The sequence below is a fragment of the Oncorhynchus nerka genome, linkage group LG15, assembly GCF_034236695.1.
Source record: "Oncorhynchus nerka isolate Pitt River linkage group LG15, Oner_Uvic_2.0, whole genome shotgun sequence".
Lineage (NCBI taxonomy): Eukaryota > Metazoa > Chordata > Actinopteri > Salmoniformes > Salmonidae > Oncorhynchus > Oncorhynchus nerka.
This window is the reverse complement of record NC_088410.1, coordinates 99,798,332-99,825,837: the sequence shown is the minus strand read 5'-3', so window position 1 is coordinate 99,825,837 and position 27,506 is coordinate 99,798,332. Positions and strand designations below refer to the sequence as shown.

General features: G+C 44.8%; 1 protein-coding gene across 1 annotated transcript in view; it reads left to right on the top strand.

Moving 5' to 3' along the window:
* LOC115120214 (metabotropic glutamate receptor 7-like) overlaps positions 1–27,506 on the top strand; it is a 398,512-nt gene that overhangs the window by 216,456 nt on the left and 154,550 nt on the right. The window contains exon 5 of the mRNA XM_065000748.1: positions 20,514–20,651. Coding sequence (XP_064856820.1) covers positions 20,514–20,651 — 138 coding nt within the window. The remainder of the gene's footprint in view (positions 1–20,513; positions 20,652–27,506) is intronic.

The window sequence follows — 27,506 nt, the reverse complement described above, 5'->3', positions numbered from 1 at the left end:
ACTCTGGGCTGCTGTGTGGTTTCACTGGACCGTCTCTCTACTCTCTCTGACTAAGAGGGAGAAAACTCCTGCTGTTCAGCCTGCTGTGAGAAAAGCCACATGTAAAGCTCTCCATCACTTGTTGTTGGGTTGGATGGAATAACAGTTTCTTATTGTAGCAAAGAAACACACGTGACTGATGTGTGTAATGATGCAAATGTTACAAGAACAAATCTTGACCCAGCTAAAATAGGAAGGCATTGCATTCCCCATTCCCCAGTCCCCAATCCCTAGTCCCCATTCCCCTCTTCCCACTCCCCAGTCCCCAATCCCTAGTCCCCATTCCCCTCTTCCCACTCCCCAGTCCCTAGTCCCCATTCCCCATTCCCCAGTCCCCAGTCCATAGTCCCCACGCCCCACTCCCCAGTCCCTAGTCCCCATTCCCCACTCCCCATTCCCCACTCCACACTCCCCAGTCCCTCGTCCCTAGTCCCCATTCCCCACTCCCCAGTCCCTAGTCCCCATTCCCCAGTCCCCAGTCCCCAGTCCCTAGTCCTCATTCCCAAGTCCCCAGTCCACATTCCCCAGTCCCCAGTCCATATTCCCATTCCCCATTCCCCAGTCCCCAGTCCACATTCCCCATACCCCAGTCCCCAGTCCACATTCCCAGTCCCCAGTCCATATTCCCCATACCCCAGTCCCCAGTCCCCACTCCCCAGTCCCTAGTCCCCATTCCCTAGTCCCCATTCCCACTCCCCACTCCCCACTCCCCACTCCCCAGTCCCCACTCCCCACTCCCCACTCCCCACTCCCCAGTCCCCACTCCCCACTCCCCACTCCCCACTCCCCATTCCCCACCCCCCACTCCCCACTCCCCACTCCCCATTCCCCACTCCCCACTCCCCAGTCCCTATTCCCCATTCCCCACTCCCCACTCCCCCTCCCCACTCCCCATTCCACAGTCCCTAGTCCCCAGTCCCTAGTCCCCATTCCCCAGTCCCCAGTCCACATTCCCCAGTCCCTAGTCCCCACGCCCCACTCCCTAGTCCCTAGTCCCCATTCCCCACTCCCCAGACCCTAGTCCCCATTCCCCACTCCCCAATCCCCAGTCCCTAGTCCCCATTCCCCACTCCCCAATCCCCAGTCCCTAGTCCCCATTCCCCACTCCCCAGCCCCTAGTCCCCAGTCCCCAGTCCACATTCCCCATACCCCAGTCCCCAGTCCACATTCCCCAGTCCCCAGTCCATATTCCCCATACCCCAGTCCCCAGTCCACATTCCCCAGTCCCCACGCCCCACTCCCCAGTCCCTAGTCCCCATTCCCCACTCCCCATTCCCCATTCCCCAGTCCCTAGTCCCCATTCCCCACTCCCCACTCCCTAGTCCCCATTCCCAGTCCCCACTCCCCAGTCCCTAGTCCCCATTCCCCACTCCCCACTCCCCACTCCCCAGTCCCTAGTCCCCATTCCCCACTCCCCAGTCCCCAGTCCCCATTCCCCAGTCCCCACTCCCGGTCCCTAGTACCCATTCCCCAGTCCCCAGTCCCCAGTCCCCAGTCCATATTCCCCATACCCCAGTCCCCAGTCCACATTCCCCAGTCCCCAGTCCACATAAAGCTCTAAACTTTTAAAGAAAGAACCACTGCACTGTAGAGTGTGAATGTGTTAATTAACATGAAAGAGGTCTGGCATAGTCGGCTGTACAGGATAGACAGAGGTTGTGTGCCTTTTGGCATCCTGTTCACCTACATAGTGCACTACTTTGACCAGATACCTGTAAGCCCTGGTCAAATGTAAATCAAATCAAATTACATTTTTATTGGTCACATACACATGGTTAGCAGATGTTAATGCGATTGTAGAGAAATGCTTGTGCTTCTAGTTCCGACCGTGCGGTAATATCTAACAAGTAATCTAACAATTTCACAACAGCTACCTTATACACACCAGTGAAAAGGAATTAATAAGAATATGTACATATAAATATATGGATGAGCGATGGCCGAACGGCATAGGCAAGATGCAGTAGATGGTATAGAGTACAGTATATACATATGAGATGAGGAATGTAGGGTATGTAAACATTATATAAAATAGCATTGTACCTCTCTGGGTTTGGGGGACCCTTGCGTCCCACTTGGCCAATAGCCAGGGAAAATGCAGAGCGCCAAATTCAAGTAAAATGATATAAAAATCTAACTTTCATTAAATCACACATGTAAGATACCAAATTAAAGCTACAGTCGTTGTGAATCCAGCCAACATGTCCGATTTCTAAAAGGATAGAAAGCATAAGAATCTATTATCTGATGAGAGCACAACAGTAAACAAAAAGAGAGTAGCATATTTCAACCCTGCAGGCGCGACACAAAACGCAGAAATAAAATATAATCCAAGCATTACCTTTGACGAGCTTCTTTTGTTGGCTTTCCAATATGTCCCATAAACATCACAAATGGTCCTTTTGTTCAATTACTTCAGTCGAAATATATCCAAAATATCCATTTATTTGGCACGTTTGATCCAGAAAAAAACTACAAAATATCTCAAAAGTTACCTGTAAACTTTGCCAAAACATTTCAAACTACTTTTGTAATACAACTTTAGGTATTTTTAAGGGTTAATAATCGATCAAATTGAAGACGGGTCTATCTTTTTTCAGTACAGGATGACAACAAACTCAAGCATGCTTTCTAGTCTAGCGCAACTCTCAAACAGTACACATAACGTTACACTGATTCAAGATGGCCATACTTCCTCATTACACAAACGAATAACCTCAACCACTTTCTAAACACTGGCGACATCCAGTGGAAGCGGTAGGAACTGCAAACAAGTCCCTAAGAATTCTAGTTTCCCAATGAAATCTCATTGAATAGACAGTGACCTAAAAAAAAATGAATATTTTGCCTGCTCCATAAGTTCCGTTATACACACAGACATGATTCAAACAGTTTTAGAAACTTCCAATTCTACTGATAATATGCATATCTTATATTCTGGGGATGAGTAGCAGGAAGTTGAAATTGGGCACGCTATTTATCCAAGAGTGAAAATGTTGCCGCCAATCCCGAAGAGGTTTTAAAGTGGCTAGTGATACATTTATTACATCCAATTTTTTATTTTTAAGTGGCTAGAGACTTGAGTTAGTATGTTGGCAGCAGCCACTCAATGATGGGTGTTTAACCGTCTGATGGCCTTGAGATAGAGACTGAAAAACAGCTTCTCGGTCCCAGCTTTGATGCACCTGTACTGACCTCTCCTTCTGGATGATAGCGGGGTGAACATGCAATGGCTCGGGTGGTTGTTGCCCTTGATGATCTATTTGGCCTTCCTGTGACATCGGGTGGTGTAGGTGTCATGGAGGGCAGGTAGTTTGCCCCCGGTGATGCGTTGTGCAGACCTCTGTCACGACATTGGCCTGGGGATAGGTTTATGACAGTCATAAATACCTCTCCCCCCTTTTTCCTCTCTCTACCCTACTGATGTGACATTTGCAAACCCCTTGGTTAACATAGAGATTCTGGGAACATCAGAAGTTGGGGGGAAATGAACCATATTTTGGTAATCCGACCAGTTGAACATATGGGTTGGTACGTAATGAATATGATGTCAGTTCGGTTGTCATCTGATACATTCTCATCAATGATAGGATGACCTAAACTCTACAGTGGAAAGTCTACACATTATAGTTATCAGATTCACATGGAATTGTTGGGCAATTTAAATGTTTGAATATAACATTATTGGTGAAAAGATTAAATGTAATTTTAGCTTCCAAAAGAGAGATTTGGGTTTTCATAAGGTTAGGGCTCTGCTCAATCAGTGGCCCGCCCCTGTGAAGAGACATGGGCTATATAACTATGAAGACACACCCTTCTCCCTCCACTATATAAAGCCTTGACGAAAATGTAACCTCCTGTTCCGAGGATGTGAGGATGACGGTCCGATGTCAGAATGGTTCAGATAATGACTACAGAACGAAGCCAACCTCAGCGTGAGCTTTGGTTGCGAATGGTATGAACTTTGAACTCTTATTCACTACAGAAGTGATACCTCCTAGCCGTTGAGTTAGCGACAGAAGCTGCAAACGGGGGCTAGGAAAGAACAGACAGAGTATCCCGTCTACCACACAACGACGTTACTAGAACGTATCTAATTTACCAGCAGAAATATTCTTCAAAGGACTATGTTGGGCAACATGGCCTTCCATCTACCACCAACCTACCGAAGCGCAGCTCAGAGTAAATATTTATTGAATTTTCCTTTTCCAAATGGGCGGTAATTTAGAATGCATAAGATTCTGTATTTACGATAGAGACTTGGCTTCTCCCTTTGTTCCTCAGTCTTCCCGCTCTTTCACTCAAACCCAGACCCCTTTTCTTTGTGTAAGCAGCTGTCATATCTGTTCCGCCCACTAGGGACATTTTCCTTTATGACGTAATTTGTAATCAAGGTATGATTCATTCTGTGTATATGTAATTCTAAGTGATTAGTTAGGTATTTAGTAAATAAATAATTAAATAAATAATTAAACCAAATTTTACATTGCTGATTCAACTTGTTAGCCAGGGTTCATGAAGATAACCAAGAATTTACAACTTTCAGATGAGACTGAAATAAGGTGACGATTAATATTGACTGCCATTGATGTAAAATATTACTAGGTCTTTATTAAGAGTTTATTCGGAAGACAACTGCTCTATAAATATTATTTTGTGGTGCCCCGACTTTCTAGTTAATTACATTTACATGATTAGCTCAATCAGGTAATATTAATTACAGAGAAAGGATTTTATAGAATAGCATGTCATATCACTTAATCCGGCATAGCCAAAGACACGACACCTCACTACCCTCTGGCGAGCCTTACGGTTGTGGGCAGAGCAGTTGCCATACCAGGCGGTGATACAGCCTGACAGGATGTTCTTGATTGTGCATCTGTAAAAGTTTGAGTGTTTTTGTTGACAATTCAAATTACATCAGCCTCTTGAGGTTGAAGAGGCGCTGTGGCGTGTGAGTGGACCATTTCAGTTCGTCCGTGATGTGTACGCCGAGGAACTTACAACTTTCCACGTTCTCCACTACTATCCTGTCGATGTGGATAGGATAGATTCCCTCTGCTGTTTCCTGAAGTCCACACACATCTCCTTTGATGTTGAGTGTGATGTTATTTTCCTGACACAATACTCTGAGGGCCCTCACCTCCTCCCTGTAGGCCGTCTCATTGTTGTCGGTAATCAAGCCTACGACTGTAGTGTTGTCTGAAAACTTGATGATTCAGTTGGAGGCGTGCGTGGCCACGCAGTCATGGGTGAAATAGGGAGTACAGAAGACGGCTGAGAACGCACCCTTGTGGGGCCCCAGTGTTGAGGATCAGTGGGGTGGAGATGTTGTTTCCTACCCTCACCACCTGGGGGTGGCCCGTCAGAAAGTCCAGGACCCAGTTGCACAGGGCGGGTTCGAGACCCAGGGTCTCGAGCTTAATGACGAGTTTGGAGGGTACTATGGTGTTAAATGCTGAGCTGTAATCGATGAACAGCATTCTTACATAGGTATTCCTCTTTTCCAGATGGGACAGGGTAGTGTGCAATGTGATTGCGTCGTCTGTGGACCTATTGGGGTGGTAAGCAAATTGGAGTGTGTCTAAGGTGTCAGGTAGGGTGGAGGTAATATGATCCTTGACTAGTCTCTCAAAGCACTTCATGATGACGGAAGTGAGTGCTACGGGCCGATAGTCATTTAGCTCAGTTACCTTAGCTTTCTTGGGAACAGGAACAATGGCGGCCCTCTTGAAGCATGTGGGCAAAGCAGACTGGGATAATGATTGATTGAATATGTACATAAACACACCAGCCAGCTGTTCTGCGCATGCTCTGAGGGCGGGGCTGGGGATGCCATCTGGGCCGGCAGCCTTGCGGGGGTAAACACGTTTAAATGTTCTACTCACGTTGGCCGTGGTGAAGGAGAGCCCGCAGGTTTTGGTAGCAGGCCGTGTCAGTGGAACTGTATTGTCCTCAAAGCGAGCAAAGACGTTGTTTAATGTGTCTGGGAGCATCGATGTCCGCAACGGTTAACCTTCTGTAATCTGGAATTGAGTGTAAACCCTGCCGCATATCAGTCTTAGCCTTTGAATTGCCACTCTACTTTGTCTCTATACTGACACTTAGCTTGTTTGATTGCCTTGCGGCAGGAATAGCTACACTGTTTGCAACATGTCATGTTGCAAGGCGACCGGAAGACATCCCTGATGTGTCTGGACAGACAGACAGACAGACAGACAGACAGACAGACAGACAGACAGACAGACAGACAGACAGACAGACAGACAGAGCCCTGATGTGTCAAGGTCTCAGACAGACAGACAGACAGACAGACAGACAGACAGACAGACAGACAGACAGACAGACAGACAGACAGACAGACAGACAGACAGACAGACAGACAGACAGACAGACAGACAGAGAGAGCCCTGATGTGTCTGGTCTAACACAGAGAGACAGACAGACAGACAGACAGACAGACAGAGCCCTGATGTATCTGGTCTAACACAGAGAGACAGACAGACAGACAGACAGACAGACAGACAGAGCCCTGATGTATCTGGTCTAACACAGAGAGACAGACAGACAGACAGACAGACAGAGCCCTGATGTATCTGGTCTAACACAGAGAGAGAGATAAAGGAAGACAAGGGGATTAGAATCTTTGGTCCACTTTAAATACATCCAAAAGAGATTGATGTCCCTTTTGCACACTTACAGTACCTCAGCACAGATACTGTTGTGCCATTGTTGTGCATTTCAACTTGGTACATGGGAAGTATTTGAGTTTTGTTTTTATCCCAAGGATCCACTAACCCTCAGTGTTCTTTATGTCATTGGATTTGGAGGATTGTGGATGTAGGTGTTGGACGTGCAGTATTCTCTGGATGCTAGTGTACGAGTTAGCTAGCTTTTGCTGTGTGACTCGCTTGCAAAACACTGGATGATTTGTTGCGTACCCTCAGTGGATGCTAGCTCATACTCTGTGTGGCTTGCAGTACTCTCTAGATTCTGACATTGCGTACCAGTTAGCTCGTTCTGTGGCTGGCTGGCTTGCCTTACATCACTCGCTGGATGCTTACATGTGTTTACCAGTTAGCTAGTTCATTCAGAATTCCCACTGGCAGCCTGTCACACTAGATCGCTCTGACGGAGGTGGTAGAGTGTTCCAAAGTGAAACGATTTGAGTTCTGACACTGATCAGGATCGCCATCTCACTCCCTTTGCTCATTCCCCTCCTTTACTTTTCTATATTTCTTTAATTAAACAGCGTTTCCCCGAGGGGACGACGACAACACTAGCTTATTCCGTAGTCTTTGCTGACTATGTGACCTTATAGGGTATACAGTACCAGTCAAAAGTTTGGACACACCTACTAATTCAATGTTTTTTATTTATTTTGACTATTTTCTACATTGTAGAATAATAGTGAAGACATCAAAACTATGAAATAACACATATGGGATCATGTATTAACCAAAAAAGAGATTTGAGATTCTTCAAAGTAGCCGCCCTTTGATATGATGACAGCTTTGCACACTCTTGGCATTCTCTCAACCAGCTTCACCTGGAATGCTTTTCCAACGGTGTTGAAGGAGTTCAAATCAAACTTTATTTGTCACATGCACTGAATACAACAAGACCTTACCGTGAAATGCTTATAAGCCCTTAACCAACAGTGCAGTTCAAGAAGAATAATATATTTACCAAGTAGACTAAAATAAAAAGTAATAATAAAAGTAACAGAATATCAATAACAATAACAAGGCTTTATACAGGGTTATACGGTGCACAGTCAATGTGGAGGCTATATACAGGGTGTTACGGTACACAGTCTTTGTGGAGGCTATATACAGGGTGTTACGGTACAGAGTCAATGTGGAGGCTATATACAGGTACCGGTACAGAGTCAATGTGGAGGCTATATACAGGGGGTACCAGTACAGAGTCCATGTGGAGACTATATACAGGGGGTACCAGTATAGAGTCAATGTGGAGGCTATATACAAAGGGTACCGGTACAGAGTCCATGTGGAGACTATATACAGGGGGTACCGGTACAGAGTCAATGTGGAGGCTATATACAGGGTGTTACGATACACAGTCAGTGTGGAGGCTATATACAGGGTGTTACGGTACAGAGTCAATGTGGAGGCTATATACAGGGTGTTGCGGTACACAGTCTTTGTGGAGGCTATATACAGGGTGTTAAGGTACAGAGTCAATGTGGAGGCTATATACAGGGTGTTACGGTACACAGTCTTTGTGGAGGCTATATACAGGGTGTTACGGTACACAGTTTTTGTGGAGGCTATATACAGGGGGCACCGGCAAAGAGTCAATGTGGAGGCTATATACAGGGGGTACCAGTACAGAGTCAATGTGGAGGGCATATACAGGGGGCACCGGTACCGAGTCAGTGTGGAGGCTATATACATGGGGCACCGGTACCGAGTCAGTGTGGAGGCAATTTTTTCAGGGGGCACCAGTGCCGAGTCAAGAGGGAGGGGTACAGGCTAGTTGGGGTAATCTGTACATGTAGGTGGGGGCGAAGTGACTATACATAGGTAACAAACAAACAGTGAATGTACCAAAGGGAGAGGGGGGGAGTCAATGTACATTTTACGGTGGCGATTTGATGAATTGTTCAGCAGTCTTATGACTTGGGGGTTGTTGAGGAGACTTTTGGTCCTAGACTTGGTGCTCCGGTACTGCTTGCCGTGCGGTAGCAGAGAAAACGGTCTGGAGTCTGACAATTTTATGGGCTTTCCTCTGACACCTCCTAGTATATGGGTCCTGGATGGCAGGAAGCTTGGCCCCCGTGATGTACTGGGCCGTTCGCATTACTATCTGTAGCGCCTTACGGTCAGATGCCGAGCAGTTGCCATACCAGGTGGTGATGCAATCGGTCAGGAGTTCCCACATTGTTGGCTGTTTTATCTTCACTCTGAGGTCCAACTCATCCCAAACCATCTAATTTGGGTTGATGTCGGGTGATTGTGGAGGCCAGGTCATCTGATGCAGCACTCCATCACTCTCCTTGGTCAAATAACCCTTACACTCTTCCTCCTTGCTTCGCGGTGGGAACCACACATGCAGAGATCACCAACTCTGCGTCTCAGAAAGACTTGGTTGGAACCAAAGATACAATTTCTTGACTAATCAGACCAAAGGACAGATTTCCACCGGTCTAATGTCCATTGCTCGTGTTTCTTGGCCCAAGCAAGTCTCTTCTTATTATTGGTGTCATTTAGTAGTGGTTTATTTGCAGCAATTTAAATTGCTGATTCATGCAGTTCTCTCTGAACAGTTGATATTGAGATGTGTCTGTTACTTGAACTCTGTGAAGCATTTGTTTGGGCTGCAATCTGAGGTGCAGTTAACTCTAACAAACTTATCTTCTGCAGTAGAGGTAACTCTGGGTCTTCCTTTCCTGTGGCGGTCCTCATGAGAGACAGTTAACTCTAACAAACTTATCTTCTGCAGTAGAGGTAACTCTGGGTCTTCCTTTCCTGTGGCGGTCCTCATTAGAGCCAATTTCATCATAGTGCTTGATGGTTTTTATGACGGCACTTGAGGAAACTTTCAAAGTTCTTGAAATGTTCCATAAAGACTGACGTTCATGTCTTAAAGTAGTGATGGACTGTTGTTTCTCGTTGCTTATTTGAGCTGTCCTTGACATAATATGGACTTGGTCTTTTACCAAATAGGGCTGTCTTCATTATAGCAACCCTACCTTGTCACAACACAACTGATTGGCTCAAACGCATTAAGAAGAAATGAAATTCCACAAATTAAGACATGTATGTGACCCTTCTGTGTATGTATTAATTTTAGCCCAACTAGTTTTGTTTTTGATTAAATGTTAATGTCAACACACACACATCCCTACCCGATCACTGTCAACACACACACATCCCTACCCGATCAGTCAACACACACACATCCCTACCCGATCAGTCAACACACACACATCCCTACCTGATCAGTCAACACACACACATCCCTACCTGATCAGTCAACACACACACATCCCTACCTGATCAGTCAACACACACACAACCCTACCTGATCAGTCAACACACACACAGCCCTACCCGATCAGTCAACACACACACAGTCCTACCTGATCACTGTCAACACACACACATCCCTACCCGATCAGTCAACACACACACAGCCCTACCTGATCACTGTCAACACACACACATCCCTACCCGATCAGTCAACACACACACATCCCTACCTGATCAGTCAACACACACACATCCCTACCTGATCAGTCAACACACACACATCCCTACCTGATCAGTCAACACACACACATCCCTACCTGATCAGTCAACACACACACAACCCTACCTGATCAGTCAACACACACACAGCCCTACCCGATCAGTCAACACACACACACAGCCCTACCTGATCACTGTCAACACACACACATCCCTACCCGATCAGTCAACACACACACAGCCCTACCTGATCACTGTCAACACACACACATCCCTACCCGATCAGTCAACACACACACAGCCCTACCCGATCACTGTCAACACACACACATCCCTACCTGATCAGTCAACACACACACAGCCCTACCCGATCACTGTCAACACACACACATCCCTACCCGATCACTGTCAACACACACACATCCCTACCCGATCACTGTCAACACACACACATCCCTACCTGATCAGTCAACACACACACAGCCCTACCCGATCAGTCAACACACACACATCCCTACCTGATCACTGTCAACACACACACATCCCTACCTGATCAGTCAACACACACACATCCCTACCCGATCAGTCAACACACACACAGCCCTACCCGATCACTGTCAACACAAACACATCCCTACCCGATCACTGTCAACACACACACAACCCTACCCGATCAGTCAACACACACACATCCCTACCTGATCACTGTCAACACACACACATCCTACCCGATCAGTCAACACACACACATCCCTACCCAATCACAGTCAACACACACACATCCTACCCGATCAGTCAACACACACACATCCCTACCCGATCACAGTCAACACACACACAGCCCTACCCGATCAGTCAACACACACACATCCCTACCCGATCACTGTCAACACACACACAGCCCTACCCGATCAGTCAACACACACAGCCCTACCCGATCACAGTCAACACACACACAGCCCTACCCGATCACTGTCAACACACACACAGCCCTACCCGATCAGTCAACACACACACATCCCTACCTGATCAGTCAACACACACACATCCCTACCCGATCAGTCAACACACACACAGCCCTACCCGATCAGTCAACACACACACAGCCCTACCCGATCAGTCAACACACACACATCCCTACCTGATCAGTCTACACACACACATCCCTACCTGATCACTGTCAACACACACACATCCCTACCTGATCACTGTCAACACACACACAGCCCTACCCGATCACTGTCAACACACACACATCCCTACCCGATCACTGTCAACACACACACAGCCCTACCTGATCACTGTCAACACACACACATCCCTACCCGATCAGTCAACACACACACATCCCTACCTGATCAGTCAACACACACACATCCCTACCCGATCAGTCAACACACACACACATCCCTACCTGATCACAGTCAACACACACACATCCCTACCTGATCACTGTCAACACACACACATCCCTACCCAATCAGTCAACACACACACATCCCTACCCGATCACTGTCAACACACACACATCCCTACCTGATCACTGTCAACACACACACATCCCTACCTGATCAGTCAACACACACACATCCCTACCCGATCAGTCAACACACACACAGCCCTACCTGATCACTGTCAACACACACACAGCCCTACCTGATCACTGTCAACACACACACATCCCTACCTGATCAGTCAACACACACACAGTCAACACACACATCCCTACCTGATCACTGTCAACACACACAGCCCCCTGATCACTGATCACATCCCACCTGATCACACACACACATCCCTACCCGATCAGTCAACACACACACATCCCTACCTGATCACTGTCAACACACACACAGCCCTACCTGACACTGTCAACACACACACATCCCTACCTGATCAGTCAACACACACACATCCCTACCTGAACACTGTCAACACACACACATCCCTACCCGATCAGTCAACACACACACAGCCTATATTTTACAGTTAGAATGTAATGGAATGTAACTTATGTCACGGGTAACGTGTGGAAATGCTGTCATATGGAAAAAAGTGATATTTTGAAAGAGCCCCAAAAACCCATGCATTTTTTGATCCACGTTTCATCTCTTTCCTACCTTCACACGATCAAGGAGCAGGGGCAAGGTCTCATCTTCATGACGCTACAAATATAACGTAATAACAATCCTATTCTCAAAAGTACGTGAGTCAAGTGTTCACATCCTCCGAGAGCTTTTGGAATAGTGTATATGCAATCAAGCAGGATAATGCAATAAGATAAGCAAGATGACTACACTTGATTTAGGCTACATTATTGCATTGCTAAATGTTTATTATCAATAATAATCGATAAGCAAACAAACTATCTGTGCCTTCAGATAGTATTCACCCTTCTTGACTTTTTTCACATTTTTGTTGTGTTAGTCTGAATTTCTAGTGGATTAAATTGAGATTGTGTCTCACTGGCCAACACACAACACCCCATAATGTCAAAAGTGGAATTATGTTTTTAGACATTTTTACAAATTAGTTAAAAATCGGAACTTTCGTGAGGCCGTCATTAAGTTTTCAACTCCTTAGTGTGTAATAACAGTGTTTAACATGACGTTTTAATGACTACCTCATCTCTGTGCTCCACACATACAACTATATGTAAGGTCCCTCAGTCAACCACAAATTCAACCATTCAAAGACAAAGAAGGTTTTCCAATGCCCTCGAAAGAAGGACACCTATTGGTAGATTGGTAGTTGTTAATTACATTTTCGATGGTGTATCAATATATCCCATTCACTACAAAGACACAGGCGTCCTTCCATCACCATGAGGCCAGTGGTGACATAGGGAAAAACAGACAGAGTTTAATGGCTGTGATAGGAGAACACTGAGGATGGAACAACAACATTGTAGTTACTCCACAATACTAACCTAAATGGCAGAGTTTAATGGCTGTGATAGGAGAACACTGAGGATGGATCAACAACATGGTAGTTACTCCACAATACTAACCTAAATGACGGAGTGGAAAGAAGGGTGCCAGTACAGAATCAAAAATATTCCAAAACATTCATTCTGGCAGTAAAGTAATACTGCAAAAAATGTTTTTGTGGTAAAGCAGTTAACACATTAGTGAGTGCCGCTCTCCATGTTTTCAAGCACAGTAGTGGTAAATCGGTATGCTTGCAATCGCTAAGGATTCAGGAATTTCTCAGGATAAAAAAATAGGCAAAATCCTAGAGGAAAACCTGGTTCAGTCTGCGTTCCTTTCACCTTACAGCAGGACAATAACCTTAAAACACAAGGCCAAATCTACAGTGGAGTTGCTTACCAAGAAGACAGTGAATGTTCCTGAGTGGCCGAGTTACAGGTTTGACTTAAATCTACATACAAATCTGTGACAAGACCTGAAAATGGTTGTCTGGCAATGATCAACAACCAATTTGGCAGAACTTGAAGACTTTTTGAAGAAAGAATAAATGGGTAATTGTTGCACAATCCAGGTGTGGAAAGCTGTTAGAGACTCAGCCAGAAAGACTCACAGCTGTAATCACTGTCAAAATGCTTCTACAAAGTGTTGATTCAGTGGTATGAATACTTGTCTAAATTAGACATTTCTTTAGAAACCAAACGGCACTATACAGTAAATGGCAGTTCTCTCTGATACGTGTGCTCTGTTCTCTGAGTACTTCAGATGTGTCCGTGACACACACACACACACACACACACACACACACACACACACACACACACACACACACACAGAGAGACACACACACACACACACACACAGACACACACACACACACACACACACACACACACACACACACACACACACCCAAACACACACACACACACAGAGAGAGACACCCACCCAGAGACACACACAGAGAGAGACACAGACACACACACACACACACACACACACACACACACACACACACACACACAGCTCTGTAACCTGATTTCCCCTGTGTACTTCAGACGTCCCAGACTGTGGCTCCAATATCGAGCAAAATGAAGTCTTCCCTGTCCCAAATGCAACCCTATTCCATGTATAGTGCACTAGCCTTATGGGTCCTGGTCAAATGTAGTGCACTGCATACTGAATAGGGTGCCAGTTGGAACCCAATGTGTTATCAGATCCCTACTCACTGACACACTTCATGGTTTAATGGTTAGTAGAATATTAAGATCTGTCGTTATTTGTCTATTTAGTTGAGAATTCATATTTTTTTTTTTTTTGACGTGACCCTCTAGAAATGTCACTCAGGAGGGCCTTCAGTTAAGTAATTACAGAATGGGGCTTTGAGGCGGAAAGAACGACATCATTCTAACAACTATACAGGTTGCCTCTGTATTATTTGGGGGGAAAAAGGGCCCCAAGTTTAATTTTATATAGTGAATGATGTTAACTTCATTTCATGCTGAACAACATCTAATCCCAACATTTTCGGTCAGATTTGGCGAACAAAGAGAGAACTAATGTTTGCAACTGCCAATTATCATATTGGTTGGGAGATGAAGCTGTGTCGTTTCTCGTAGAACAGTAATGTACCCTTTTAACCACTGTAGTTACTTTGCAGGAGTTTGCAATATAATGACAACAATGTCACATCCAGTCAGAGAGACATTTGTCAGCCTAACGCAAAACAGACAGACTAAGTGGATCAGATTGGTATCCACTTAAACTGAAATGCGAAAAGGGTCTTCCAACAGTAAGAATGACATGTCTCTCAACACTAGTCAAATGATTACAGTGATTAATCAGAGTGTAATTTGTGCTTTAGATTTTCATACACAAAGCTTAGATAATTTCAGGGCATACAGAATGCAGAAGGTTAGAGGAAGAAGCTAGAGTTTTCTTTTTCCTGAAGTGCCCTATTGATTAAATGGCCTCTCTTTTGTTTTTCTCTCTCACTCTCTATGTCTCTCTCTGTCTCTATAATAATGGAACACTGGCCACTTTAATAATGGAACACTGGCTACTTTAATAATGGAACACTGGCTACTTTAATAATGGAACACTGGTCAGTTTAATAATGGAACACTGGCCACTTTAATAATGGAACACTGGTCACTTTAATAATGGAACACTGGCCACTTTAATAATGGAACACTAGCCACTTTAATAATGGAACACTGGCCACTTTAATAATGGAACACTGGCCACTTTAATAATGGAACACTGGCCACTTTAATAATGGAACACTGGCCACTTTAATAATGGAACACTGGTCACTTTAATAATGGAACACTGGTCACTTTAATAATGGAACACTGGTCACTTTAATAATGGAACACCGGTCAGTTTAATAATGGAACACTGGTCAGTGGTATGCAGCATACCACCCTGCATACCACTGCTGGCTTGCTTCTGAATTTAAGCAACGTTGGTCCTGGTCAGTCCCTGGATGGGAGACCAGATGCTGCTGGAAGTGGTGTTGGAGGGCCAGTAGGAGGCACTCTTTCCTCTGGTCTAAAAAAAATAATAATCCCAATGCCCCAGGCAGTGATTGGGGACACTACCCCGTGTAGGGTGCCGTCTTTCGGATGGAACGTTAAACGGGTGTCCTGACTATCTGAGGTCATTAAAGATCCCATGGCACTTATTGTAAGAGTAGGGATGTTAACCCTGGCGTCCTGTCATTAAAGATCCCATGGGCACTTATTAAAGATCCCATGGCACTTGTTGTAAGAGTAGGGATGTTAACCCTGGTGTCCTGGCTCTCTGAGGTCATTAAAGATCCCATGGCACTTGTTGTAAGAGTAGGGATGTTAACCCTGGTGTCCTGACTCTCTGAGGTCATTAAAGATCCCATGGCACTTATTGTAAGAGTAGGGATGTTAACCCTGGTGTCCTGGCTAAATTCACAATCTGGCCCTCACCTAATAATCCCCAGTTTACAATTGGCTCATTCATCCCCTGTAACTATTCCCCAGGTCGGTGCTGCAAATGAGAACGTGTTCTCAGTCAACTTACCTGGTAAAATAACAAATAAATAAATAATGAAACACTGATCAGTTTAATAATGGAATCACTGGTCACTTTAATAATGGAACACTGGTCACTATATATGTAGTCGGAAGTTTACATACACCTTAGCCAAATACATTTCAACTCTGTTTTTCACAATTCCTGACGTTTAATCCTAGTAAAAATTCCCTGTCTTAGGTCAGTTAGGAACACCACTTTATTTTAAGAATGTGAAATGTCAGAATAATAGTGGAGAGAATTATTTATTTCAGCTTTTATTTCTTTCATCACATTCCCAGTGGGTCAGAAGATTACATACACTCAATTAGTATTTGGTAGCATTGCCTTTAAATTGTATATCTTTGGTCAAACATTTCGGGTAGCCTTCCACAAGCTTCCCACAATACGTTGGGTGAATTTAGGCCCATTCCTCCTGACAGAGCTGGTGTAACTACATTTACATTTACATTTAAGTCATTTAGCAGACGCTCTTATCCAGAGCGACTTACAAATTGGTGCGTTCACCTTAAGACATCCAGTGGAACAGCCATTTTACAATAGTGCATCTAAATCTTTTAAGGGGGGTGAGAAGGATTACTTTATCCTATCCTAGGTATTCCTGAAAGAGGTGGGGTTTCAGGTGTCTCCGGAAGGTGGTGATTGACTCCGCTGTCCTGGCGTCGTGAGGGAGTTTGTTCCACCATTGGGGGGCCAGAGCAGCGAACAGTTTTGACTGGGCTGCACGGGAACTGTACTTCCTCAGTGGTAGGGAGGCGAGCAGGCCAGAGGTGGATGAACGCAGTGCCCTTGTTTGGGTGTAGGGCCTGATCAGAGCCTGGAGGTACTGAGGTGCCGTTCCCCTCACAGCTCCGTAGGCAAGCACCATGGTCTTGTAGCGGATGCGAGCTTCAACTGGAAGCCAGTGGAGAGAGCGGAGGAGCGGGGTGACGTGAGAGAACTTTGGAAGGTTGAACACCAGACGGGCTGCGGCGTTCTGGATGAGTTGTAGGGGTTTAATGGCACAGGCAGGGAGCCCAGCCAACAGCGAGTTGCAGTAATCCAGACGGGAGATGACAAGTGCCTGGATTAGGACCTGCGCTGCTTCCTGTGTGAGGCAGGGTCGTACTCTGCGGATGTTGTAGAGCATGAACCTACAAGAACGGGCCACCGCCTTGATGTTAGTTGAGAACGACAGGGTGTTGTCCAGGATCACGCCAAGGTTCTTAGCGCTCTGGGAGGAGGACACAATGGAGTTGTCAACCGTGATGGCGAGATCATGGAACGGGCAGTCCTTCCCCGGGAGGAAGAGCAGCTCCGTCTTGCCGAGGTTCAGCTTGAGGTGGTGATCCGTCATCCACACTGATATGTCTGCCAGACATGCAGAGATGCGATTCGCCACCTGGTCATCAGAAGGGGGAAAGGAGAAGATTAATTGTGTGTCGTCTGCATAGCAATGATAGGAGAGACCATGTGAGGTTATGACAGAGCCAAGTGACTTGGTGTATAGCGAGAATAGGAGAGGGCCTAGAACAGAGCCCTGGGGACGCCAGTGGTGAGAGCGCGTGGTGAGGAGACAGATTCTCGCCACGCCACCTGGTAGGAGCGACCTGTCAGGTAGGACGCAATCCAAGCGTGGGCCGCGCCGGAGATGCCCAACTCGGAGAGGGTGGAGAGGAGGATCTGATGGTTCACAGTATCGAAGGCAGCCGATAGGTCTAGAAGGATGAGAGCAGAGGAGAGAGAGTTAGCTTTAGCAGTGCGGAGGGCCTCCGTGATACAGAGAAGAGCAGTCTCAGTTGAATGACTAGTCTTGAAACCTGACTGATTTGGATCAAGAAGGTCATTCTGAGAGAGATAGCGGGAGAACTGGCCAAGGACGGCACGTTCAAGAGTTTTGGAGAGAAAAGAAAGAAGGGATACTGGTCTGTAGTTGTTGACATTGGAGGGATCGAGTGTAGGTTTTTTCAGAAGGGGTGCAACTCTCGCTCTCTTGAAGACAGAAGGGACGTAGCCAGCGGTCAGGGATGAGTTGATGAGCGAGGTGAGGTAAGGGAGAAGGTCTCCGGAAATGGTCTGGAGAAGAGAGGAGGGAATAGGGTCAAGCGGGCAGGTTGTTGGGCGGCCGGCCGTCACAAGACGCGAGATTTCATCTGGAGAGAGAGGGGAGAAAGAGGTCAGAGCACAGGGTAGGGCAGTGTGAGCAGAACCAGCGGTGTCGTAACTGAGTCAGGTTTGTAGGCCTCCTTGCTCGCACACGCTTTTTCAGTTCTGGCCACATATTTTCTATGGGATTGAGGTCAGGGCTTTCTGATGGCCACACCAAAACCTTGACTTTGTTATCCTTAAGCCATTTTGCCACAACTTTGGAAGTATGCTTGGGGTCATTGTCCATTTGGAAGACCCATTTGCAACAAAGCTTTAACTTTCTGACTGATGTCTTGATGTTGATTCAATATATCCACATCATTTTCCATCCTCATGATGTCATCTATTTTGTGACGTGCAGCAGTCCCTCCTGCAGCAAAGCACCCCCACAACATGATGCAGCCACCCCTGTGCTTCACGGTTGGGATGGTGTCTTTGGCTTGCATGCCTCCCCCTTTATCCCCCAACAGAATGATGGTCATTATGGCCAAACAGTTCTATATTTGTTTCATCAGACCAGAGGACATTTCTCCAAAAGTACGATCTTTGTCCCCATGTGTAGTTGTAAACCATAGTCTGGCTTTTGTATGGCGGTTTCGGAGCAGTGGCTTCTTCCTTGCTGAGCGGCCTTTCAGGTTATGTTGAAATAGGACTTGTTTTACTGTGGATGTAGATACTTTTGTACCTGTTTCCTCCAGCATCGTCACAAGGTACTTTGCTGCTGTTCTGGGATTGATTTGCACTTTTTGCACCAAAGTAAGTTCATCTCTAGGAGACAGAACGCGTCTCATTCCTGAGCGGTATGACGGCTGCGTGGCCCCATGGTGTTTATACTTGAGTACTATTGTTTGTACAGATGAACGTGGTACCTTCATGCTTTTGGAAATTGCTGCCACGGATGAACCAGACTTGTGGAGGTCTACAATTTTTTTTCTGAGGTCGTTGCTGATATCTTTAGATTTTCCCATGATGTCAAGCAAAGAGGCACTGAGTTTGAAAGTAGGCCTTGAAATACATCCATAGGTACACCTCCAATTGACTCAAACGATGTCAATTAGCCTATCAGAAGCTTCTAAAGCCATGGCATAATTTTCTGGAATTTTCCAAGCTGTTTAAAGGCACAGTCAACTTAGTGTATGTAAACCTCTGACGCTACTGGAATTGTGACTCAGTGAATTATAAGTGAAATAATCTGTAAACAATTGTTGGGAAAATTACTTGCGTCGAAGTAAATGTCCTAACCGACTTGTCAAAACTATAATTTGTTAACATGACATTTGTGGAGTGGTTGAAAAACTAGTTTTAATGACTCCAACGTAAGTGTATGTAAACTTCCGACTACAACTGTATATGTATTATTTTATCGAAACAGGTGGGACTCAATACTGGTGGGCCTCTGCCTTCCCTGAATGACGTGTCTCCGCAGTCTGAAATAGAAAAAGAACAAACTATCATTTGAAAAGATGCAAACATTCTGTTCCAGAAGTTACCATGTGGGATGCAGACAAAGGGAAACTGGAAGGAGATTTCTCCTGAAATACTCATCAGCTTGAATTACTAACACTTACAATGTTAATCTCTAGGTAATGGAATATGTCCTAAAATACTGGTTTCACAACAGTGGTCTATTTCAGCAAGGGAAACAGGAGCAATAGGAACTGGACAAATATAAAGCTTGAGGTAAGAAGCAAGAAGAAGCAAGCCAGGTAAAATGTCCTAAATTTAGCAAATAATTCAAACAGCGTTTCCAAATAGATACAATGTGATACAGGACTTTTTCTACACAAGCAGCAGATTTTGTTAACCTTTATTTAACTAGGCAAGTCAATTAAGAAAAAAATATTATTTTCAATGATAGCCTAGGAATAGTGGGTTAACTGCCTTTGTTCAGGGGCAGAACAATAGATGTGTACCTTTTCAGGTCCAGGATTTGATCTTGCTACCTTTCGGTTACTAGTCCAACAGCTCTAACCACTAGGCTACGCTGCCACCTATACACTCTAACCACTAGGCTCCCTGGCGCCTCTACACTCTAACCACAAGGCTACGCTGCCAAGTGTTAGATATTAAAGATGCTCTTGAGGCCTACGACTTGTTTTAAGAGTTGATTTATATGTCTTTTTTCTCTCTCCAGGATTTGATGCCTACTTCACATCGCGGACGCTGGAGAACAACAGGAGAAACGTCTGGTTCGCAGAATACTGGGAGGAGAACTTCAACTGTAAACTAATGAGCTCTTCCAAGAAGGAAGACACCAGCAGGAAATGCACAGGTAGCCATTGGCACTCGACAAGGCTGTACTTTAAACACCATAAATATTGGCACATGATAGATGTTTGACGCCTTATTAGCAAGGGCATACTTTATTACAGTAAACATTTGAACTATTGATGAGGTAGTAGGACAATGATAGGATCCATATCACACTGCAGCCCTGTTCTCAGAATACCCCTTGGTACTATTTTATTCTGCACTCTGCAAGGATGTGCAGTAATCCCCTTTAGGGCTGTTGGGGTAACCCTATTACCGCCACACCGGCACTCACAAGTCATGACATTTAGTCACAGTAATTAGCCTTCTCCAAGCTCTGAGGATGTTGATGGTCATTAGTAGCTGGTACTCAGCACTCTATTGTCCCTCTAATCACTCGGACATCAATGCAAATGTAATGGAAAATCTAATCTAACAGTTCATTAGAGCCCATGAGCTCATGTTGCGCAACATTTCTATAAGGCTATGCAATTTCTATAGGAAATGATGGCCTCTGTTAAAAAGAGGACGATCCAATCAGCTTACTAGGCCTACTTTATTTATTTAGCAATGGTCCTGATATTAAATCAGTCAATCAAATTTATTTATGAAGAAACCCAGCGTAAAACCCCAAACGGCAAGCAATGCAGATGTAGAAGCACGGTGGCTAGGAGAAACTCCCTAGAAAGGTCAGAACCTAGGAAGAAACCAGGCTATGAGGGGTGGCCAGTCCTCTTCTGGCTGTGCCGGGTGGAGATTATAACAGAACAGTTAGGATAGGTTCCCAAAACACGAAAATATGCTCAGATGTGATAAAAAGAGAATAACTCCCTAGATAGGCATGGACCTAGAAAGAAACGTAGAGAGGAACCAGGCTCTGAGGGGTGGCCAGTACTTTTCTGGCTGTGCCAGGTGGAGATTATATGAATACATGACCATTAAGGCCAGATTGTTCTTCAAGGTATTCAAACGTTCATAGCTGACCAGCAGGGTCATATAATAATCACAGTAGTTGTAGAGGGTGCAACAGGTCAACACCTCAAGGGGTAAATGTCAGTTGGCTTTTCATAGCCGAGCATTCAGAGATGTCGAGGCAGCAGGTGCGGTAGAGAGAGAATAGAATAGAATAGAATAGAATATAATAACACTTTATTGTCCATCCAGGATGGACGGAAATGGAAGGTCAGCCAGGAGTCATCAGGCCAGGTAGTCCTGCGGCTTGGACGTAGGGCTCAGGTCCTCCGGGAGGGGAGGGGGCAGAATAAATAATTAGAGTATACTTAAATTCACTCCAGATAAGACAAGGGAATTACACCAGATAAAACAGACTGATCCTATCCCCCCGGTGCATAGACTATTGCAGCATAGATACTGGATGCTGAGATAGGAGGGGTCGGGGGACACTGTGGTCCCGTCCGATGATACCTCAGACAGGACCAACAAGGCAGGGTATAACTCCACCCACTTTGTCTAAGCAAACACCACCCTACACCACTAGAGGGATATCAAAAGAACACCAACTTACTATCCTGAGACAAGGCTGAGTATAGCTCACGAAGATCTCCTCCACTGCAGACTGAGGGGGGTCCAAACCGGACACATTGCTTCTCTTTACAACAGGTGTATAGCCTACCTGTTTGGCATGAAAAAATGAACCATGGAAAAAGCATCCTCCATTCTCTATTTAAAACACCTACAGGATTGGGGGTTCCTCCACGGGACGGTTGAGCTAACATAGGCTAATGTGATTAGCAGGAGGTTGTAAGTAACAAGAATATTTTGAACCGAAATGCAATGATTCATTGGATCAGTCTAAAACATTGCACATACACTGCTCTCATCTAGTGGCCAAAATCTAAATTGTGCCTGGGCTGGAATAATTCATTATGGCCTTTTTCACGCTTATAGCCTACTGTCATGTGTGCATTTCTGTGCTTAGAATGTGAAGAAAAAGCCTATCAACATTTGAAGCTTAAACGTTCTGATCTGTTGCGTCGGCCTCATTGCGAAAATTAGTTTTTGGGGGGATGCAAGTGGTTGTATTCATTTGGGATCTATCACATCCCACAACTATCCCTGACTATGTTTGGAATATGTATTTCTCGCACAAAGTAGAATAGGTAAACCTTTGTACTATTGGGGATAGTAAATTAACATAGGCTAGTGCTTTTGCTGTTCGTTAGGCCTACTCATCTTGTTGGCTGACGGAAAGTGCATGTGGACAGTTCTTCCAATATCTTCAATATGCACCTTGGAATTGGATAAGGACGCCCGCAGTTGCGTCCCCAATGCGTCTGTCTTCACTTGTAGCCTGTGACAAAGACCTGATCACGTGACAGAGAACCAGTGAGTGTGAGAAGCTTTGGCATGCAGCTGGGGGAAGGGAATTATAATAGTTATATTCATCCCAAAGGCACAACGGCCACTGGACGCAATAGGCATGGCTTTTCTTCGAGGTGCGTTACAGCCACACACAAAGGGGATGCTGCCAGGAAATTCAAGGCATTATCAAGTGCTTTTCAAATTGTGAATGAGAGACTGATTAAGTGTGTACAGCCTGCACAAAAAAAACAGAGCTTTTCTTTTTCTTTTCACCTTTTATACAACTTTTTAACATTTTTGTTATCTTCATTAGAGTCGCATCATGCAAAACAGCCCAACATTTGTATCACAACTAAAGAAACATAAATATCATAAATATGAAGCATGTTTGTTAATTGTTATTCACAGCTCAACACAGAATAGCCACATGTACCTCTTTCACAAAAAATATCCTTTCTATTTTATTCAACTTTGTTCAATTGTATTCGTTATACTACAAAATAATATAAAACAATGGCAAGGAATTCTAAGTAAATATTGTCTGCTAAATTAACTATTGTAGCCCACAGCAATATAACTTAGCCAGATCAGGGCCTAACATAAGGGCAACTCAGAGTATGGTATTATGTTCTTCTAAAAATAGACTACATTTTCTTCATATCATGCTTCTGTGGTTTAAAATAAACAATGGATTTATTGTGACAGTGTAGGCTGTATTACATGGATTTATTGTGATAGTGTAGGCTGTATTACATGGATTTATTAGCCTTTTTAAAGATGTAGATGTTCCTAAGGTCTGCATCGGTGGCTTTTGGGCTATGCATGGATGCCTAGAGATGCTAAATGTAAATAAATGATTTTAAATGGTCAATTACCCTGAGACCGCTGCTTGACAATCACCGGCTGACAAAACTTCATGACCTCCCTTAACCCAGCTAAGACTCTGCACTCTTGTTGTAGGTGAGGATGTTAAGAATGAGAACAATGGAAACCCTCTATACTGTTCATTGAATATGCTGAGAAAGTTTAACGCACAACATATTTATTTCTATAACCACAGTGTATGATTCACTGCCAACCAAACATGAAATCAAATCAAATTTTGATTGGTCGCATACACATATTTAGCAGATGTGATTGGTCGCATACACATATTTAGCAGATGTGATTGGTCGCATGCACATATTTAGCAGATGTGATTGGTCGCATACACATATTTAGCAGATGTGATTGGTCGCATGCACATATTTAGCAGATGCTATTGCCGGTCTAGTGAAATGCTTGTGTTCCTGGCTCCAACAGTGCACTAATATCTAACAATACAGAACAATACACACAAATCTAAGTAGTAAAAGTATGGTATTAAGACATATAGAAATATTAGGATGAGCAATGTCGGAGTCCGGGAAATGTGGATACAGTATTAATACATTAAAAGTCACAAGTTTGGCCACACCTACTTATTCAAGGGTTTTACTTTATTTTTACCCTTTTCTACATTGTAGAATAATAGTGAAGACATCAAAACTATACAATAACACATATGGAATCATATGGGACTAGCATTTGTTTTTCAACAGGACAATGACCCAAAACACGCCTCCAGGCTGTGTAAGGGCTATTTGAGAGTGATGTAGTGCTGCATCAGATGACCTGGGCTCCACAATCCCCCACAACCCGACCCAGTTGAGATGGTTTGGGATGTGTTGGACCGCAGAGTGAAGGAAAAGCAGCCAACAAGTGCTCATCTTATGTGGGAAGTCCTTCAAGGCTGTTGGAAAAGTATTCCATGTGAAGCTGGTTGAGAGAACAGCAAGAGTGGGAAAAGCTGTCATCAAGGAAAAGGGTAGCTGCTTTGAAGAATCTCAAATATAAAATATATTTTCATTTGTTTAAAAAAATGTTGGTTACTAAATTATTCCAATAATAATAATTTAATATAGTAATATAGTATAGTAATATAGTAATTTCATAGTTTTGATGTCTTCACTATTGTTGTACAGTGTAGAAAATAGTAAATGTTATCAAATACCCTTGAATGACTAGGTGTGTCCAAACTTTTGACTGGTACTGTACATATCCCAACCAGAAGCTTGGCACACCTGTGTTTGTGGAGTTTCTCCCATTATTCTCTGCAGATTGTCTCAAACTCTGTCAGGTTTCATGGGGAGCATCGCTGCACAGCGTCGCTGCACAGCTATTTTCAGGTCTCTCCAGGGATGTTAGATAGAGTTAAAGTCTGGGCTCTGGCTGGGCCACTCAAGGACATTCAGAGACTTGTCCCAAAGCCACTCCTGCGTAGGGATGGTGCCAGGCTTCCTCCAGATGTGATGCATGAGTTCATTCTGGGTTTCATCAGTCCAGAGAATCTTGTTTCTCCTGGTCTGAGAGCAGCTTGTCATGTTCCATTTACTGAGGAGTGGCTTCTGTGATTGACATTCTGGAAGGTTCTCCCATGTCCACAGAGGAACTCTGGAGCTCTGTCAGTGTGACCATCCGGTACTTGGTCATCTTCCTGACCAAGGCCATTCTCCCCCAATTGCTCAGTTTGGCTGGGCGGCAGGCTCTAGGACAAATCTTGGTGGTTCCAAATTTCTTCCGTTTAAGAATGATGGAGACCACTGTGTTCTCCGGGACTTTCAATACTGCAGATATTTTTTGGTCCCCTTCCCCAGATCTGTGCCTCAACACAATCCTGTCTCACATCTCTACAGACAATTCCTTCAACCTCATGGCTTGGTTTTTGCTCTTGCATGCACTGTCAACTGTAGGACCTTAAATATACAGGTGTGTGCCTTTCCAAATCCTGTCCAATCAAGTACATTTACCACAGGTGGACTCCAATTAAGTTGTAGAAACATCTCAAGGATGATCAATAGAAACAGGATGCACCCGAGTTCAATTTCCAGTCTCATAGTGAAGGGTCTAAATATTTATGTAAATACAGTATTTCTGCTTTTTATGTTTAATACATTTGCACAAGTTTCTAAAAAACTAGTTTTTACTTGTTCATTATGGGTTATTGTTTGTAGATTGATGAGGAAATTGTTTTATTTAATCGTAGAATAAGGCTGTAAACATAACATGTGGAGAAATAAGTCTGAATACTTTCTGAATGCACTGCACATATTACCTCAATGAACCTGTACCAAACAGGGTAGCCTAGTGGTTAGAGTGTAGGGGCGGCAGGGTAGCCTAGTGGTTAGAGTGTAGAGGTGGCAGGTAGCCTAGTGGTTAGAGTGTAGAGGAGGCAGGTAGCCTAGTGGTTAGAGTGTAGAGGCGGCAGGGTAGCCTAGTGGTTAGAGTGTAGGGGCGGCAGGGTAGCCTAGTGGTTAGAGTGTAGAGGTGGCAGGGTAGCCTAGTGGTTAGAGTGTAGGGGCGGCAGGGTAGCCTAGTGGTTAGAGTGTAGAGGCAGGTAGCCTAGTGGTTAGAGTGTAGAGGTGGCAGGTAGCCTAGTGGTTAGAGTGTAGAGGTGGCAGGTAGCCTAGTGGTTAGAGTGTAGAGGCGGCAGGGTAGCCTAGTGGTTAGAGTGTAGAGGTGGCAGGTAGCCTAGTGGTTAGAGTGTAGGGGCGGCAGGGTAGCCTAGTGGTTAGAGTGTAGGGGCGGCAGGGTAGCCTAGTGGTTAGAGTGTAGAGGTGGCAGGTAGCCTAGTGGTTAGAGTGTAGGGGCGGCAGGGTAGCCTAGTGGTTAGAGTGTAGGGGTGGCAGGGTAGCCTAGTGGTTAGAGTGTAGAGGTGGCAGGGTAGCCTAGTGGTTAGAGTGTAGAGGAGGCAGGTAGCCTAGTGGTTAGAGTGTAGAGGCGGCAGCGTAGCCTAGTGGTTAGAGCGTTGGACTAGTAACCGAAAGGTTGTAAGTTCAAATCCCCGAGCTGACAAGGTATAAATCTGTCTTTCTGCCCCTGAACAGGCAGTTCACTGTTCCTAGGCCGTCATTGAAAATAAGAATTTGTTCTTAACTGACTTGCCTAGTTAAATAAAGCTATACAAGTTATCTTGCTGATGGCACACTGTGGTATTTCACCCAATAAATATGCAAAAGACATGGGAGTTTATCAACATTTGTTTTCACATTCTTTGTGGGTCTGTGTAATTTTCAGGGAAATATGTGTCTCTAATATGGTCATACATTTGGCAGGAGGTTAGGAAGTGCATCTCAGATGTTTCTACTATCTACCAGGCTAATTTACACATACATTTGCACATCAAGGGACATGATTGGATGACATTAGGGGAAGCTTATGCTGCTGTTAAGGATAACATTGTAATGCAGTGCAGTAGAGGTCCTGGGTTCCTGATAGGGAAGGAGGGAGAGAGTGATGGAGGGGAGATATGCGGTAGGATGGCAGGAGGGGATGAGGTGTATTATTGGGAGGTTTGGGAGGGAGTGAGAATATGGGGAGAGAGTGGAGAGTCTGGTCTGGTGTTACCGGTTAGGGAGAGGAGATTGGGGTCATCCGTTTGATTTGAAAGGAAACTATACAGTCAGTCAGGGGACCACCAGGTGGGAAAGGCTAGCCCTTATATTACTAATATACCTGAGCTGTTATTTTCATGTCC